Raw genomic sequence first — 20,193 nt, forward strand, 5'->3', positions numbered from 1 at the left:
CGTCTGGGAGATTCATTTAATTTATCAGTGCCGAAAATGATGAATATGTGAAAAGTATTGTAAACCAAATGAAAATAAAATGAATGCAACAAAGTAAGTTAAATCCCTCACTTGATCTCCACAACCTTATATCATCGCAGAACACTTCCCTTGCATTAATGTATAGCACACTGTTGCTCTTCTGCTAAGTTTGCACAACATACACACTAAACGCATTCGTGCAATAAAGACACTTTATCTTCAGTTATCAAGCTTTTCAACTCATAGGCGCTCATGTGATTGCAACTCTCGCTTAATTGATAATTCAGTCAGTTCCAGAGACTTTCTACTCCGACGTAGCTGCTCTGAGAAGGTGTTACATCCAAGATTATAGCTATTACCAACAACTAACAACAAAAAGTATTGTATCACAGCGTTGTGAACATATATTATAAACAGCTGAAATAAAAATAGCACTCAATTGATCAAGCGTTTAATTTCCAGTCCATATTTACAGTTATATACACAATTCTTAGCATGGAAGATGAGTGCATACCACCATTACCTGTCAGACACCTGCTTATTGTAAGGCCATACTGGCTGCGAGGAGATGTCCTGCTTATAGAATTCAGAGATGAGCGAGGTCAGAGAGCCATCGAGAGGAGTCTTGGTGGCAATCTGCTTAATAAGACTTGTCGAAATAGGAACAGCACATGCTGACGGATCATCCTCTTCCCTGAAAATATTAATCAAAACACATTTATCAGCATTCATTCAAAAATAAGTTTAAGCATTTCTTAAATATTTTGTGTCCCATAACAACATTATTTATGGTGACACAAGCCCGAAAAACATCAGTCACAAGCATTGAACTTCATTAGTTATAAAAAGCAAGAACTGTGTGAATAATAATAATAAAATAATAATAGTAATGTCTTTTTAAATAACACTTTCTGACTGAGATTGTCTTGATTGTATCTGTCACAGCTCAGACACACTGGGTGAGAGTGATAATGTTCCTCACATTTTTCCTGGACTGATGGACCATCGCTCTCAATCTTTCTGCCTCCATTTAAGAAGAGTTAATCCAAGCGAGATAAACATGTAAAAATAGTCCCACCTAAATCAGCACAAAGCGACCCTATATCTGATATTGGAACACTAGGACAAGAGGTGCTTCCACTCAACTATGAGCTGGCTCAATAGAGTTATAGTGAAGGAAACCTATGCGGCACCTGGACGGGTGCACTCAGTAACATCACTGTAACACATTCATAAGTACTACATCTGTATCATGCTACTTGGTTCAGGGGTCAGAAGAAAAAAGCGAAGTACAACACTCAGATAAAACAAGCTGATACCTTCAAGGAGCTGGCGGCACTTCACAAAACCTCATGGGTGTGATTCACAAAGATTTTAAACACATAGCTGATCTTATTCGCAAAATGTAATACTGAAAATAAACCGTATTCAATGAATAAGGACTATCACAATAGAGAGCAATATGGCAGGATGGGATATTTTCCTTCCTGTCTTTTGGGATTAGAGATGGGAAACTGAGGATGTGAGGAATGCAGAAATTTGTGAGGCAGTAAGCATTTTTTTTTCTCCAGATTTGGCTGCTCTATGATAAAAACATTCACATTGATAATAATAAATGTATGTATAAATTGAGGTTTATTTGTAGTAGAGTTCCCAATTATATGTGTTACTGTATTTATAGTGCCCCACCTAGTTTAACTTGCATTTCAAATAAATATACAATATAAATGTGTATTTATGTGTGTGTATACACACACATATTATAAATGTAGTATTTATACTTTCGTAGTGAAGATTGATGTTAAGGGTGAGGGGGTGTGAGGGGGTGTGAGGGTGAGGGAGGGTGAGGGGGTGTGAGGGGAGGTGAGGGTGTGTGAGAGAGAGGGGGAGTGAGGGTGAGGGGGAGTGAGGGTGAGGGGGTGTGAGGGTGAGGGGGTGTTAGGGTGAGTGGGGGTGTGTGAGGGTGAGGGCGTGTGAGGGTGAGTGAGGTGTGGGAGGATGAGCAAGGGTGTGGGAGGATGGGTGAGGGTGTGTGAGGGTGTGTGAGTGTGAGGGTGAGTCAGGGTGAGGGTGTGTGAGGGTGAGTGAGGGTGTGTGAGGGTGGGGGGTGAGGGGGTGGAGGGTGAGGGGGTGTGAGGGTGAGGGGGTGTGAGGGTGAGAGGGGGTGAGAGGGTGTGTGAGGGTGAGAGGGGGTATGAGGGTGAGGGTTGTGAGGGTGAGGGGGTGTGAGGGTGAGGGGGTGTGAGAGAGGGTGAGGGGGTGTGAGGATGAGGAGATGTGAGGGGGAGTGAGGGTGAGGGGGTGTGAGGGTGAGGGGGTGTGAGGGTGAGGGTGTGTGTGAGGGTGAGGGTGTGTGAGGGTGAGAGGGTGTGTGAGGGTGTGAGGGTGAGTGTGGGTGTTTGAGGCTGAGGGTGTGTGAGGGTGAGAGGGTGTGTGAGGGTGAGAGGGTGTGTGAGGGTGAGAGGGTGTGTGAGGGTGAGAGGGTGTGTGAGGGTGAGAGGGTGTGTGAGGGTGAGGGTGTGTGAGGGGGGTGTGAGGGTGAGGGTGTGTGAGAGTGAGGGTTTGTGAGGGGATGGGGGTGTGAGGGTGGGTGAGAGGGTGTGTGAGGGTGAGAGGGTGTGTGAGGGTGAGAGGGTGTGTGAGGGTGAAAGGGTGTGTGAGGGTGAAAGGGTGTGTGAGGGTGAGAGGGTGGGTGAGAGTGAAGGGGTGTGAGGGTGAGGGTGTGTGAGGGTGAGGGTGTGTGAGGGTGAGGGTGAGGGTGTGTGAGAGTGAGGGTTTGTGAGGGTGTGAGGGGGTGTGGGGGTGAGGGGGTGTGAGGGTGAGGGGTGTATGAGGGTGAGGGTGTGAGGGTGAGGGTGTGTGAGGGTGAGGGTGTGTGAGGGTGAGAGGGTGGGTGAGAGGGTGAGTGAGAGTGAAGGGGTGTGAGGGTGAGGGAGGGTGAGGGTGTGAGGGAGGGTGAGGGGATGTGAGGGTGAGGGGATGTAGGTTGAGGGGATGTGAGGGTGAGGGGGTGTGAGGGTGAGAGGGGATGTGAAGGTGAGGGGGTGTGAGGGTGAGAGGGGGTGAGAGGGTGTGCGATGGTGTGTGAGGGTGGGTGAGGGTAATGGTGTATGAGGGTGAGGGGGTGTGAGGGGGTGTGTGGGGAGGGGGCGGGGGAGCGGGAGCGCATTCCTTTGAAGTCTGCTACCAAGGCTCAGACAAATGGTGGTGTGTGATGTGGCTGGCTCTGTGCACGCGCATAGCTCACATGAACTGTACGCGATCCGCAGGCTAGGTAGACTTTTCTTTTCTGCTCACTATAATCTCGCCTATTTATCCCTGCTGGATATAATAGGCGAGACCTAAACAGGGCTCTTTAAGGGGAAGCACAAGGCTTGATTGAAGGTGATGTCATGCAACCACAAACAAGAGAAAACAAGGAAGTCATCACTGTATGAGGCATCTTGATGGATAACTCGGTATAGTGTGCGTGAGGGCAAAGCCACATCTTGCATCAACAGTCCGTAGGAAATCACAAAGCTACAATTAAATGAGGCTGAGGTCCATTCTATATGTCGCGAACTCGTGTATACAATAAAGCAGCTTTCAAAGGAAGCCTCTTAAGTGTTTATTTTTTCACCTCTCAGGTTTATGCAATGTATAAGAACAGTTAGCAGGCACTGTAAGATTGTGGCAAAACTATCCCCAAACAGCTCTGAAGCAAAATGATGTACTCACAACACCACCTTCTTTGGTTTTGATATGTGTTTGTGATCAAGTTTAAGGACATTCAACTAAAACCAAGCAAGTGTAAGGGCTGTATTTCTAGTCACTGAATTACTGTCACTCAAAAATCAATAATTTCAAACGAATAAAGAGAAGTTAAATAAAAAAGATTGTCTATTTATCTATATGGTTTTGTTTACTCCGAGCGAAAAGTGTCAGATAGACATGTCCCTCTTCCCTGATACGTGAGAATTTGCACATTCTAATGTAATGTAATGTTACAACTGGCTACTGATAGAGTAGAGAAAGCGGATAGGGAAACCATCATATACAGGGCCAAACAACAGAAAAACACTGCAAGATCTGATAAGGAACCAAACAAGCAGGAAAACTGTGAGGCATTTTACAAAGGCGCTGGGACATCCTATTTCAGGATGAAATCCTCATGGATGTGATCGGTGAAAGACCAGCTATACCATTTAAATGGAATGTCTCTCTTAAGAATAGGTTGGTTCACAGTTTTTTGAGCCCCTCAAATTCCATGTCGTTGAAGCCCTTGCCAGGCTCATTTGTCTCTGCGAAAAGTGATATGTAGGGAGCGCCAATTTTCATATCAACAAGAGGATCCTCAAAAATACATGGGCTATAACCAATCATGATACAAACTATAGCACAGCACAGCACTTCATTGATGCACATGCAGGTGAATGGAAGGTGGTCAGATTTTTCGGATTTGATAGTGTAGATTCCAGGAGGGGACGAAAAGGTGCTAACATTATGCAGATTAGAGTCCGAATATAACCTGGAGGCAGGAGTGTGGTCCCAAAGGGGATGAGAATTGATGAAGAACTTTTCATACATCTATAGAAAAGACCCTTCTGACCTGAATGAACAAAACCTGTCCTGGAAAGTGTGTAAATTCAGTTTTTAGTAGATTGTTTTATTTGGGCATTGAAATGAAAGATGCATTTTCAACTGTTGAATGATGATTACATATCTCTTTCATAGATAATCGGTAGCTGATATGAATTGACCGAGGAAAAGAGAACAAGTGAGTGATCAGATAAATTATGTGTTCGCGTAACAAGAAAGTCGCTTTGAAATGTTACGTTACGTGTATTGCAAACTGTATGTTGGATTGATCAATTATGGAGGAACTTAACACAGGCTACTGTAGCCAAATTATTTAGGACATGTACTTTCACTAGAGGTCAGATTCTCGGATATTTTGTTCAATTCTGATGCTTAGTGTCATAATATGCAATGTTTCAATGCAGATATTGAAAGTATATATGTATTCCATTTTTTGCATTTATTTTTATATATAGTTTCCCATGATCGCTTGTTGCTCACTTTTGGGGTCTCTATGTATGATAATGACAATTCTTTTTTCCTTAATAGGATAAAGAGATTGGTATCAATGGTTGGAAGATCGAGTATGTTTATAAAGAAACGATATGATGATGTAGCACACATAAAAGAATTGTGTATGTATCCATTTTGTCATGTTATTTTTTGGCATTTCTCCTATAGTCAGGAATATGTCCCTTCAATTCAATTCAATAGAGACTTTATTTCGGTTATATTTCAAACCATAAAAGTACACATATAAAATACATTAAACATTTCAATATTAAAAGTCATAATTACCAAAAAGACATGTTATACGTATTTCATTAGTGAGTAAGTAGACAAAATCAGCAGTAAAGTGCAATTAATACTGGGTTTACAACATGATATAAGATCTTTCAATAAAAAAGCTCATCCTCCTTCAGAGGTGTAGAATCACTGTTTGACAGTTAATTTTAAAAATTCTATAACATGAAGAACACTGTCACTGTGCAGAAGCTGTAAATACATAAGTGCTGGTCTTATTTGATTAAAATTAAGTTTCTTTAAAAGAGCAACAAGGTAACGTCTGCGTGGGTATTCATAAAACCTACATAAAAATATAAAATGCAGCATATCCTGTGGAGACTTCCCGTCGCAGCCACAGGGAGCAACAGTTTTATTAAAAATATCCGTATTGGGTCTAATTAAAAGATGATGAAAAATATTAAACCTGAACCTCGTCAACAGAAATTTTTCATGAGAAGTGAAAGTGCATGTTAAATACAGTTCCATGGTGTCACAGGTTTTTAACATAACATATTTCCTAATATTAGGTTTCTTAAGCTCCTCCGCTTCTCTTTGAGCCCTCCTGTCCATATGAAAAGCCCGCTTAACTGCTGCCACATCTCCCTTTACAATCCCACGCGGTATGTCCCTTCTTTATGTGTAAAATAAAGTAACGTTCCCCCACTGGGGTTCGTCCCCTATTACACTGCCTTGTGTCCCTATAAAAGGGATTGCATCGAGTTCACATTTCCATAATAAGAAACATTGATTTTTAATTTTTCATCCAATGCGATTGGATGGAAAATTAAAAATTAATGTTATTCATATCACAAATTCCTGAATAAGAAACATTGATTTTTTAATTTTAATCCAATGGGATTGGATGAAAAATAAAAATTAAAATTCAATGTTTCTTATTCTGGAAATCTGTGTTATGAATAACTTTGAATAGAAATTTGGTGGGATGAAGAATACCCAATACCACCACTGAAAAAATAAATACAGATTGAAGTTTGATCAACAACTAGTGATTTACTGTAATAAACTTGATGCAATCCCTTTTATAGGGATACAAGGCAGTATAATAGGGGACGAACCCCAGTGGGGGAACGGTACTTTTATTAATGTTTTTCACACGGATCAGAGAGAAACCCTTCTGCATGCCATAAAAGGAGGAATATTCAACTTAAGTTTGGAATATCAAGGAGTGTGTGATCCTTCTCACTTGTGATTGTTCCCTTCTTTATGTTTGGCATGTTGTAAGAGTTTGAATCTCACAATGGTTTGCAACTAGTCATGCGCCCAAGACCTCCCTGGGTCGAAATGGGTCGTCTTTTTTCTCTGCTGCCAATGTAATTAAAAGATTACAGCAACTATTACTCTGAAGTGGCTCGTATTTTCCACGTCTTGACAAACAAGAAAAGGAAGCAGTTTTGTATATTCCAATGGTGTATGCAAAATCAAAGGTGATTAACATTTTTAAATAACTTGCCAAAAGTATCATATTTTATTGTGATGGCTACAAATATGCGCAGAGAAGAACCCCTCAGCCTCTTACAATGGTGCTGGAAACTACAGTATTGGTGTAATGCCTCAAATGTATTCTTGAATAATAAGTTACTTACCTGCAGTAATGCTCTTTCTAGTGGACAATATTTCTAACCACAGATGTGTCATCTTGTGAATCCTTCAGGTACCAGACTGGATCAGGAGATTTTTCTCAGCAATTCCCTTGCATGCCAGTGGGAGGCTTTGTGCGGCTCCACGTTGGCTCTGTCCGCTCTTGAAGTGATGCCTGGGCAACATCACATATAAACAACACCCCTGCACGTCAACGTCAGTTTCTTTCTGATATCTGTCCTCACCATCTGATGCAGAGCCTTACATGAATCAGATTTGACAGTGTGCAGATCTTCAATTGGGTCCTTTTTAGAGGGACGAAAGAGTCTAGTTAAAGAACAGGGAGGAGGGAGGGTCAGTGAGGAATTTGCAAGTAGACAGAGTATACACCAGAAAGACCATAAGCGAAAGTAACTACCTTGTGAGTAGGTACCAAAGCAGTGCCTCACCAGGTGCTGGGTCTGGGGAATGGCTCAGACCAAAATGTCTTGCAGGGCCAAAAGGGCAAAGTGCCCATCTCATCGGACCTGGCTATCAAGGCAGTAGTGCTTTGTGAAAGTGTGGATGGACCTAGTTACAGCCTGGCATATGTCTAGGAAGCACCTTCAAACTGTTCTCTTCTCTTCTGCACTGCCTTATCCTTTTGTGCTCCTGAAACTGCACCAGAGCTGATCACCCACACGATTTTCCTTGATGCAATCAATATAACAGCTAAGGTATCCCTTGAGGTCCAAGTGATGGAGCCTCTCTTCTCTTTGCATGGGTGATTTGGAGCAAAGAACACTGGAAGGATGATAGACTGTCCGATGTACGAAGGTGTTCACAACCTTTGGCAGAAATACTACCTTAATCTTCGGCACTAGGCACCGCTGCAGACTTTGACCACCCTCATGTTTAAAGATTTTACCAGATGTTGTACAACTAGGGAGATGCCCTGACGACTCAACCAGTTCCAGTGACACAGAGCCTCCCGACACAGGTCTTTACTTCTGCATGCTGATCAAGAACCCCAAACATGTTAGGAGGGTCGCCTTCGTCCGGAGGTGGTCTAAGACTGTCTCAGGCGAGCTTGCCTTGAGTAGCCGATTGTCGAAGTATGGGAAGGTTGGCACACCCAACCTCAGAAGATACATTGCAACCACCACCATCGCCTTAGTGAACACCTGAGAGGCTGTGGTAAGGTCAAAGGGGAGCAGAGAGAACGGCAGCGGTCCTCAGACTTTGTTGGTGGTAGATGAGGAGGCTTTCAGAGGAAAGGTAGGGTATAACCATTCTTTACAACTTGAAGCACCCATCTGTCTGATGTAATACTTTGTCATCCTTGGAGGAAATACATTATCCTGCCTCCAACAGGGCGACAGTGTGCAGCAGAGGGCAAACTAAAGGGGTTTTGAAGCGCTGCGAGAGGGTGGGTGGGTGGGACAGGGGATTAGGCAGTACGTTTCCCTTAAGGACTAGTAAATTGTCTGCAGTATCCTTGCCTTCTCAGTTGAAATGGATGGGAGATCTGTTGCTGCAGAGGCAGCCTCTGCCGTTGTCTCTGTTGTATGCCCTTTCCAAAGTCTCAAAAGGAGCAATATTGGTGTGGATACTGCCACACAGGCTGGGAGAGGCCAAGGTAGCATGGCATTGCTCTGCTGTCCGTAAAGCTGAGGGCTGAGTCCATTTTGTCACTGAAGAGATAGGTGTAGTCAAATGGCTTATCGATTAGTGATGCCTGAAAGTCACCAGAGAAGCCCACTGATTTTATACATGTGTGGCGCAGAAGCACCACATTTGTACCAACTGCCAAACACAAGCAATCTTTGGTGTTCAATCATGACCTTCTTTGCAGTGTCTTACCGGTCTTGGATTATTTGCACAAAATTGGATCGTAGGTTATCTCGGACTGCAGGCAGAATTTTGTTCACAGTGTCCCGCAACGCATGTGAATAACATCTGAAGAGACAACTTGAGCTGTCTTTCTAACCACTCTGAAGAGGTCTGTCATGGCTGCAAGATTTCAGTCGAGATGTTAGTTTTCATCTCCACTGATTGTTGGCAGTTGGAGGTTGGTAACTTCCACAGCTCTCTTGATAACTGTGGCAAACAACGCAGATTACTTCATGGATGGTCCAGGTGGAGAGTTGAGGCCAGTGTCAGGAAATATATCAAGACCACCGAGATCTTGGAGATCCAAAAATAAAGTCTCCTCCTCATGAAGTTGGGATTCCTCATCTCAATCATCATCATTGGGTTCATGGTCAGAGAACTGTTTTGGTTAAGTAACCATCCCTTCTGAGTATGACTGAGGCTGGATACGTTGTGGATGAGGTCAAAGTGGGTGTGACTTTATCCAAGGTTGCAGAGGATTTGCGTCTGAGAGGACAATCGGTTTTTCCTGCGGAGACGGTGGTGGCATCGACACACCGGAAACAAACGAGAATCTAGGTGCCAGATGTGAAGTCACGGCAGGCACTGGATCCAGAGTCGTGGCAGGTCCCTGAAGGATATTCAGGGAGAAATCACCTGATGGTGGCCAGACTGAATGCCTCCTTAGATCCTCGTGGCTGGGAGGTGAGCCAGAAGGAGGCAGGAAGGGTGCTGAAAATTTGCAACATGGTCTGTCTGAATGCTCTCATATCAGAACGGCCTGGAAACTTGGGCCAAATAGAGATGAGTTGGGGGGCGGGAAATTGAATCTGCGGTTGGGGACCAGGACCGAGATTGGGAGACACCCTGATATCTACTCGACTTCCCTTGATGACTGTGGCAGGTAGAAGGGTAATCAGGGTTTGACTCCTTGCATTTCTTTTGTGACTTCAACTTACTTTACAACTTGGAGCATCTACAGCAAGTACGCATCCACATTTCTGTCTTTGTGCAAGATTGTCCTTTAACTGCTTTCCTCTGTTGTTCAGCGATGTGGAGCTTGGCCTTGCAGTCTCGGATGACCATTGTATTCATCAGAGCACAGTCACCACATAACTCAGATTTGTGTGAGAAGCCCAGAGACGTACCTCATGTGGGTCTGTCACAAATATGCTTATGAGATTCTTTGCAGAGTTTGAGACCAGTTGTTTTAGAGAAGTGGGGCACTTTCACTCGCACATTGTGAAAAATATGCCAAAATAACTTTCTGTCACTGACACAAAAATGAGGGAACGAGCTAGGGATCCAAGTCGGAAAGAGCGGAAAGAAAGAAACTGATGTCAGCAAGCAGGGGTGGCGTTTATATGTGACCCCGAAGTCACTTCCATTGCAGGACTACCTGATACAGAGCCACATGATGCCACCTACTGGCAAACAAGGGATTTGCAGAGAAAAATCTCCGGATCCAGTCTCGTGCGTAGGGGTTTACACAAGGTGGGGAATTTGCTGTTCGGAGTATCCATCAGAATTTTAATTTTCTCGGCTGGATTTAACAATTATGTAGACTCCTGAGCACCAACGTTCAAGAAAAAACATTTTCCAGTCTCAGCAAATCCAAAGTATACAATGTTCTCTTTATTCAGTTTATAAATCATCCATATTAATCCAAACAGGTCCTGACAGATTCCAGTAACCAACACATGTTTTGTCGTTGTGGTTAGATTCACTACTGACTTCCTCAGGGCTACAAATAAACAGAACAAACCATCTAATACCAAATCATATCATAATTATGACACCCATCACCATATCTTTGGTGTCATGGAGCTGTAGTACCATACTATTTAGGTCGAGCCTGCCCCATTCCGCAGGAATGGATAGGATCGAATTCAAGTGCTCGATCGGCTAGTGAAACCACTGGCGTTTCTTCAAAGTGCATGTGAGGTCACGTGGCCACAAAGCGGGTCACGTGACCACACAAGCACGAGCATCTCCGTAATCCGCCTGCCCCCACCAGGCTCGCATTCCCGCCCCCTCACCAGGCCGCACATCTGCCTGCCACACTTCTCCTCCCCTAATTATGTGGCCGGCCGTACTTAGTTTCCTGGCCGCTTCCCGGCCGCTCTTGTTTTTCTTTGTTGGCCTCCCTCTGCTAAGTGTTCTGTTTACTTAGCTTCTGCAGCTTTATTTGCGTGTTTTGTGTAATCACCTTGTGCCGTCACTCCCCACCCACTCATCCCTCCCTCCACACTACTTGCCTGTCCGAACCACCTCTACAAGATCGCCGAGATTGCTGTTTTTTTTTAATGTATATTTGCACGCTTCTGCAGCTTTAGTTGCGTGTTTTGTGTAATCACCTTGTGCCGTCACTCCCCACCCACTCATCCCTCCCTCCACACTACTTGCCTGTCCGAACCACCTCTACAAGATCGCCGAGATGGCAGTTATTTTTTAATGTATATTTGCACGAGCATCTCCGTAATCCGCCTGCCCCCACCAGGCTCGCATTCCCGCCCCCTCACCAGGCCGCACATCTGCCTGCCACACTTCTCCTCCCCTCGCACGCATTCCGCTGCCCCTCCTTTCTTCCCCACCCCCCCGCCAGAAGCCTCGCAAAATCACCCCTCCTTTCTCCCCCTGCCCTGCTGCTCCCTTGATCCATTTTGGCTCTCGCATTCCCGCCCCCTCACCAGGCCGCACATCTGCCTGCCACACTTCTCCTCCCCTCGCACGCATTCCGTTGCCCCTCCTTTCTCCCCCCCCCCGCCAGAAGCCTCGCAAAATCACCCCTCTGTCCTTTCTCCCCCTGCCCTGCTGCTCCCTTGATCCATTTTGGCTCTCTCATGTAACGTAACGTTTGCTTTTGTAACATGCTCACTTGTAATTGCCCATCACCCTCCAGCTGGAGTCACAGCCAAACTGTATGCTTTCACGCAGTATAGTGGTCTGGTAGTTATCAGATTATTTTTAGATACACTTTTCATAGACACACTTCGTTAAAAATGTCTTTTTATTGGGCACACACTGAACACATTACTTTGCCGTAATCACCACACTTCACCCTCCCGATTTCACTTCCCGCTCTCACCACTTTTGACTTATACACACATTAGGCAGCATCTAGTTTAGATTACATAGCACACTGCTATACCGGCCAGTGACACTGTCTAATTTATGGTTGCACCAACCTTTAGACACAACAGGTATCCTGTGACTCTCCTGGCTGGTGAGGGAGCTCGCACAGAGCCCATGTTCCAATCTTTAACCACATGCGACCGCTAGCCTCCGGAAATACTAGTGTCTTCCATACCGGGACCCACTAGCAGCAGAGTAGGCTTCTGCATTAGGGTCACTTAGGCCAGTATCAGCAAGCTGCAGAGTAGCCACACGCTCTAGATTAAACATGAGATTCAACTCATCATGTCAGGATCAGCATTGTAATTGTAATTATCCTGCTAATATGCCGTTTATGTTGCACATATTGCATGCACCTTATCGGGCCGTACTCATAACAGGAGAGTCTTATCACTATGTCGACATAACAGGCCTGACTTACTGCTAACAGTAAAGCAAATATCCATGTCATTCCGGTCCCAGTATGGTAAAAATGCTTTCTCATGTTAGCAAACAACATAGAACAAGCATTACACTACTCACTTCCTCGTGTGTGACTGTGTCCTCTGCCAGGGATGCGTTCCTGTGTTAGGGACGGTACAGCACAGGCAGTAGCAGTGCAAACTTCCCTCACACACAGAACAGGTACAGCACCGGCAGCAGCAGTGCAAGCTTCCCTCACACACAGAGCAGGTACAGCACAGGCAGCAGCAGTGCAAGCTTCCCTCACACACAGAGCAGGTACAGCACAGACAGCAGCAGTGCAAGCTTCCTCACACACAGAGCAGGGACAGCACAGGCAGCAGCAGTGCAAGCTTCCCTCACACACGGAGCAGGTACAGCACAGGCAGCAGCAGTGCAAGCTTCCCTCACACACGGAGCAGGTACAGCACAGGCAGCAGCAGTGCAAGCTTCCCTCACACACGGAACAGGTACAGCACAGGGAACAGCAGTGCAAGCTTCCCTCACACATAGAACAGGTACAGCACAGGGAACAGCAGTGCAAGCTTCCCTCACACAGAGGGCAGGTACAGCACAGGCAGCAGCAGTGCAAGCTTCCCTCACACATAGAACACGTACAGCACAGGCAGCAGCAGTGCAAGCTTCCCTCACACACAGAAAAGGTACAGCACAGGCAGTAGCAGTGCAAACTTCCCTCACACACAGAACAGGTACAGCACCGGCAGCAGCAGTGCAAGCTTCCCTCACACACAGAGCAGGTACAGCACAGACAGCAACAGTGCAAGCTTCCCTCACACATAGAGCAGGTAAAGCACAGGCAGCAGCAGTGCAAGCTTCCCTCACACACAGAACTGGTAGAGCACAGGCGGCAGCAGTGCAAGCTTCCCTCACACACGGAACAGGTACAGCACAGGCGGCAGCAGTGCAAGCTTCCCTCACACACAGAGCAGGTACAGCACAGACAGCAGCAGTGCAAGCTTCCCTCACACACGGAGCAGGCACAGCACAGGCCGCAGCAGTGCAAGCTTCCCTCTCACATGGAGCAGGTACAGCTCAGGCAGCAGCAGTGCAAGCAACTAGAAGACTTTTTTTTTTCTTTTTTAATTCGGTTGTACATATTGTCTTCTTGGTTATATATAAGGTAACAAAATGCTTATAACACTTTTTTATTACACTTTTCAACATGCTGCACAGCAGCAACGATGCTGTACAGCATAGCTTAAAAACATTGGCAACGCCAACAGCTCTTGCTAAACACGTATAAGGTCCAAAATGCGAGACCTATTGGCTATGCCAATGCTTGTTATATATATATTGTGCATTGCGCAAATAACAGGATGAAGCTGTGCAATCTATGCATCATATATTGTGAAAAAAGTTACCAGCAGTCGTGCAAACCTCAAAAACGTTGGTTGAACTAAAGTGACCGCTGGGTAACCATTAACAAACATACCTAAGTAGAATACTTTTCTGCGCAAGAGCAGGAATCAAGATATTAAAAAGACCCCAAGCTGTTATATAATCAAGTGGTAGGGTGAACGACGATATGAAAAACATTATAATGACTGCTGTGGCAGTAGTGTGCATGCAGCCATAATCTGCAGCCCACAACAGACTAAGCTCATCATTTCCCATCCAAAGGGCACAGAATTGAAGTGTTGATATAGGCAAGTGAAACCACATAGGCTTAGTAGTTAATCACTTCAATGCTGTACTAAAATGTACATGTAAATATCCTACTATTAAATCTTTTTTACACAAAACTACTAGAAGTATAATCTATTTGAACTACGTGATAGTAACATTTGGCACCCTTCATGAAAATGTCAGTACCCAAGATCCAAAGAACGGTCCCAGGGACTCAGGGCCTAGTCAGTCATTACTACTCACCTAACGTAAACAGACGCAACAAGGGCTGTGAAACTCTTGCGTATGATCATATGTACTTAACCAGGATATACTTGGGCTACACCACTGGTTTTACTTTGATTACTGCATATTTACATATGGAGCACAAGCAGTACAAATACCCTTTTTCGTAGCCTTCTCCTTCTACACGGTGTAGCAAAGACTGCATATTGAGCAATAGAGGTGTCATGGCAAAATCCGTTGACTGATACTCCCTCTTCTATTTACGGGACATTATGGACACGTCACCGTATCATATTTCAGGGAGACGGAAAGTTTTAATGTGTAGTAGTTGCACTGTCTTACATTGTCCAGCACTGGACATGATAGGGACTCACAAATATTTGACACAATTTACAGAAGAGGGCAACAGAAAAAGAAGGTGCAAGCATACTACTCCTCTTGCCAAAGAAGCAAGCGAGCTAAATGTCTCACCGTGAGGAAGGGGCATCATTGGGGTGATACAATCTTCACTGGCACTCAGAAGCTCGTTCCCAAGCAGTTGGCAGAATAATTCCCAAATGGATAGTATAAAGATACAAAGATTTAGTACTAGGGACTGCTAAAGTTGCTCAATACCTCCTTACTACTGACTCAATCCTTGTGAGACATACCTTGCCTGAAATGTCAGGTGATGCGTAATGTCGGGCTCAATGTTTTGCAAGGATTTTTCCTCTCCTTGACATGGTACAAACTGGGTTTCACTCAATCCCAGGCTCCTTTTCTCCAAATGAATGATAATGGGATCAGGCAGATGACTCCTCATGATAAAAAGAGGGCTGAACACAATCTAGAGGAACAAAAGAACAGGGTGACTTTATTCTTTAATCATTCCAGCTGCTCTGCGAAAGAGAGTACTCTATAAATCTCAGTTACAGGTCATTCTGACCTTATTTTACTTAAAGACATAAAAAGTTAAAGCAACTCACCATTCTCTGCTGCACTTGAGAATGCAACTCCAAAGTAAGACGTGTGCACCAGACATAAATAACGGAACCATTTGAAGATGGCACCTGTGTACAAAAAGATAGACATTGTTAATTTAGAACCGGTTTCATGTTTAAAGAACACAAAAAGTTATCCAGTTAATAAAGACAACAAGGCAACATCATGAAGGAGCACAATGAGATTCCTAAAACCACCTTTGAGACAAATAATTCAAAAATATATATATATATATAAAAGGTTTCACATACGTTACATCACACAGAACATCTAGGAGGGTCTAGCATGCTCCACAAAGCAAGCATTATTTCTATGAACATAACAACTAACATGAACATGGTGGGTCAGACCAAGTGCACGTCAAGGGCAACATGGCCTCCCCAGAACCTTAACTTCATCTAAGAAAACAACATTCAGGCATTTATTTTCAAGATGAACAGCATTTTATAACTAGAAAGGGGAGTCTCACTCCTGGGTGTAAAAAGGAGCAGCTATCAAACATTTACTACCAAACAAATTCTGAGTGGTGCGGAGCACTGATGGGTTTTGTCGTTTTCTAGAGAACAGTACACAGTGATAATTTATAAATTATTCGCATGGGATAATTTAGGATCAGGAAGGAACATTAGCTTCCTTTTACTCAAAAAGAATACCTTTCACAAAAATATACACATAAACACCTACAAATCACCAAGATTTAGTCAATTAAGAGAAAAATTAAACTTGGCAGACCACGTCTCATTCAACTGCTATGCCACAAATGTGTTAAATAATACACCTCGCAGAGGTGCAAATATTATGAAGAACTGCATGCTTTTAAATAGACCGTTTTTACAGAAGTGCTAGACAGTATTGTGATTCTGTAGAAAACTCTCAACATTTTCTAAGGGTCTATTAACATTTTAACTGACATTGGTAACGCCTCGATTTCAAGATTGAATAAAGAATGATGCATTTATCTAGCATTTCATGTTAAAGGAACACATTTTTGAGTCTCATTGAAACCAATTTATGTAGCCAAAATTCATAATACTTTAAAATAATACTTTTATTTTCGTGGTGGTTGGCAAGGTCATTATTACTTGCCTAAACTATAAAAAAGAAATTGTAGTTCTAGGTGTAGCACATATTGAGTCATAAGATGTAATCTCACCAAAACCTACAGTTCAATGGGAGTAGTAATGTCTTTTGTGCCATTTAAGTGGTGCTCTCGGAATGCTCCAGTGAACCCCTTCTCAATTCATCATCATTCCACTTCTATGACATGAGATTAATGCCCTTAGATTCGTCTGAATGTTAAAGTGGAAATCCACCAGAGTCTTTCCAGATACACGCCAGTAATATGAGCTATTATATAAGTATCTAAAGCCTAGAAGGATGCCTTGGGCTTAAAACTCGACATACACATCCAGATATCTAAACATCTCCGCTACGGTAGCCTTTGGTGGAGGGAAGAGTTTAGAGCACATCTCCTCAGCCCCTCACTGGCTAGCGTTCACACCAAAACAATGAGGTGGATGGGCTACTAATAGCATGTATTAATCAGGTGCATGTTAATATTGATTTTTCTGAAAAACGTATCCAGGATTCCCATGACTCACAATTCTTGCATGCCAAAGATCCAATGCTAGCAGGATATGTTGTACTGCTGAAGAAAAAGGTATCCTCTGAGTGTTTAATGTGCTAATATTGGGAAAAAAATACAGCTGTAAAAGGTAGACTTAGTAGAATTGTGGGAAAAATGTCATGACTTAAAGGGAAGCAAGCATTGAAAAACAACCCTACATTAGAGCTGATGAGGCAGAAATGATCATGAAAGCCAACTTGACCTGGTTAAGAGGGTAAAATGTGCAGGAAAAGCCAATGGCCAAGTGAGGTTTTGAAATCAGTGTTGTATTTTATTACAACATTTATATAGAGCTAAAGCGATGATTCATGTGGGTAGCATGCTACACAGGGGGCATGTGATCGGAAGTGTGTATATTTGCTTTGAGCCTAAGTGGGAAGTGTTTCCATGCCATATGTGATGACCAGCGAGCTATGGTTATCATGTTACGAAGGATAGCGCTACGAAGGACAGCGCTCAGTACTGTGGTGAATGAGCAAGTGTGAGGGATGGATGCACATTATTATAATTTGAGTTATGCTGGTGGCTATGATTACTTCTGAAGGTCATTTAATAGAGTTGGCATGGTATTGTTTATGTTTACAATCCGATTTTATGTGCTGCTGTGGCAGCAAGACTTCCACTTTGTGATCTGTTTTATCCTGGAGAGATATATGCAGCAATTGTCTCCCTTATGTGTTCCGCAACATGTCTGTAAAGCGCTCTGATACTCTCTAGGGTCATGTTCGCACTATACAATATGTTTTAAATAAAACAAATAATTAAACAGTGTGGCTAAAGGGTGAGTGGCGGACCAGATATCAGACCGGATGGACTGCATTACAGTTCTCCTTTCTATGACTAACATTATTAGATGTCAAGTGAAGAGATTTGAGAACAAGCAGTTTTGTTATCATCCTTTTTGTCATTGTCAGAAGTCAGCGCTCAGAGTATCTGAATATTTGGAACCTGCATGGTGGACTATGTTAGAGTCCACCAGTGACCAGCAACATTTGGCTGATGTCTTTGATCCTGGCAGACCTCTATGACTGTATTATATGCCTATCTCATCGCTAATAAGGGATCAGGTGCTGAGTTAGTATATGATATCATTCGGTGACATGGATTCTATCAAATTGGTAAGGGAAGGACCGTCATTAAAGACTAGTGTTACTGTCCTCCATCGTTTGATTAGAGATAGGAAGTAGTGTATAAAATATTTACAATGTCTGCGAACTGTGGGCTCGCTGTGGTTAAAATCCTCTAATTCATTATACATGTAGTAGGTCTTCAAGTGCAGAGTGGAGGGGGCTTATTCTATTATTCATTGGAGAGGCATCACTTATTGTTGGGAAGCTGTAGTTATTTTATTGCATCTGATCTGTATGTCAAGGTCATTCAGAGGTCATGTTGGGTGAAGCTCCATAGTTTGGGTGAGGTTTCTGTGGGTGTCTTAGTGGTATGCTGTTGTATTTGGCACTACTTCATAGGTCTGGACCATGTTTATACCTGTAGGAGTGTTATCATTCTAGGTACTGCCAACGGTTGATGTAATTCTCCTGGGAAGCACCATGTTTTCTGAACCTTAATTGATCCTGGATGTTTTGCAAAACAGAGCACCATATACAAGTATACATTGTTCGGATTCCAAAAAACACGAGTTATATTTAAGAATACTAATTTCCCTAGAAATCAGTTAATATTCATACCTGAATGATGACACTGAATTCTTCTGTGTCTTTGGACTCCAGACACACATCTCTGGACCATTCATCATCTCCCTTTGACTTGACACACAGTTCTGTCAGCTCACTATTTTCTAAGATGTATGAAGGCAGCTTCTGTTTGGCTTCAAGGCAGTCAAAATGTTCTCGAACCACAGCCTGTCCATCCTGTCCAATGTAATGCTGCACCACTTTCAGGTGGATGCTTTCAGACAAATAACTGCAGATGATCTGTCGCCCACAAATGATAATCTAGAGAAGAGATAGAAAGCCAAAGAGACGTCTAAAGACATATAAATGTATGAACGCATACTCAGAACTCCAGTAGACTAGAAGCAAGTGCAGCCATGTAACTATCTGCATTCTAAATAAGAACACGCTTGATGGTGGTGAAGAGGCTGTTAAGTCAACAATCCCAGTAGGTAGACTCTTTGCAGACCGAGAAACCTTGAAAACTCACCTTTTCTTACTTCTCTATGCACCAACACCTTTAAGCCAGAAAGCACTGCAGGGTCTTTCTGTTCAGAGAGAAGATGGTCTACAGATGTCCATTCATCCATGAATTTTCATGCAAACCCTAATTGTAAGCTCTGGTTTTTACTAACACAAAAGCACCACTTTACGCTTCATAAATATATTAGCGGTCCCCACCTCCCTCCCCCCCCCCCAGCGCCTTGAGACCCTCGCGAGTATGTAGTGCGCTTAATGACTGATTGATATTAGCCATATTTGCTATCATGGATCAGAATCTCAAAACATTTTGTGGTCATAAGCTGAACTTACGACAAGGAATTTTTGATTTTGCAGTGTAATGCTCACATCCGCAAAGACCCAGGATTTGCAGATATTGCGGATTTCAAATTCCACCTATGACTGTACATTTTGTGTTGATTTAGGTGTTAGGTTGAAAATATGGATGTGTGGATTGGCTACTGGAAATGTGGTAAAAACTACCCACAAGCACAGACATTGCCAACAGATTTAACAGCCAATCTGCACATGTAGGGCTCAAAGTATAAATATTGCTTATTGTAAAATCAGAGATTCTCACCAGATGTGACAAATCTGCAGTTAAAAGAACTACCAATGACAGAATTATTATCATCACAATACAAGGTGGGAGCCCTTATTCTGTTGGAGTACAATCTCACCAAAGGCAGATTTACCACACACACAAGAAACTGAAGGCCCTATTGGGATCAAAGAAATGCAGCTGCTCCTCCTTCTTAGGATGACAAAGGTGAAGGCAGTGGAAGGGTGAGCTTCTGTGAGTTGGAAATGGCACTGGCATACCTGAGAAAGGTCTCACTTAATTCCCGATTACAACTCATCCAGTTTTATGTACTGCATAGGGCTTACATTTCCCGTTAAAGGATTGCTAGAATATTTCCCAGATGCCCAGACCTCTGAACTGGATGTGGTACCCCCGCAGGAAACTTGAAACACATGCTGTGGATAGTCCCCAATTGCGCCCCTTCTGGAAAGGAGTGTTGTCTAGAACTGGGATGGTCCCAGGAAGACAGGAGATGAGTTCCTGGGAGACAAGAGACCTGAGGTATATAGAAAGTCTTGTGGGCAAAATAACAGTGCCAATTTCTTTGATCTCGCACTTATCATTGC

At 43.6% G+C, this 20,193-nt stretch overlaps 1 protein-coding gene across 4 annotated transcripts in view; it reads right to left on the bottom strand.

Moving 5' to 3' along the window:
• VPS13B (vacuolar protein sorting 13 homolog B) overlaps nt 1-20,193 on the bottom strand; it is a 3,181,000-nt gene that overhangs the window by 183,871 nt on the left and 2,976,936 nt on the right. For all 4 annotated transcript variants that reach the window (XM_078686964.1, XM_078686965.1, XM_078686963.1 and 1 more), the window contains exons 45-48: nt 18,559-18,825; nt 15,228-15,311; nt 14,913-15,088; nt 545-715 (exon numbers count right to left, since the gene is read on the bottom strand). In XM_078686964.1, coding sequence (XP_078543090.1) covers nt 545-715; nt 14,913-15,088; nt 15,228-15,311; nt 18,559-18,825 — 698 coding nt within the window. The remainder of the gene's footprint in view (nt 1-544; nt 716-14,912; nt 15,089-15,227; nt 15,312-18,558; nt 18,826-20,193) is intronic.

The sequence above is a fragment of the Lissotriton helveticus genome, chromosome 4_1 (assembly GCF_964261635.1).
Source record: "Lissotriton helveticus chromosome 4_1, aLisHel1.1, whole genome shotgun sequence".
Taxonomy (NCBI): Eukaryota; Metazoa; Chordata; class Amphibia; order Caudata; family Salamandridae; genus Lissotriton; species Lissotriton helveticus.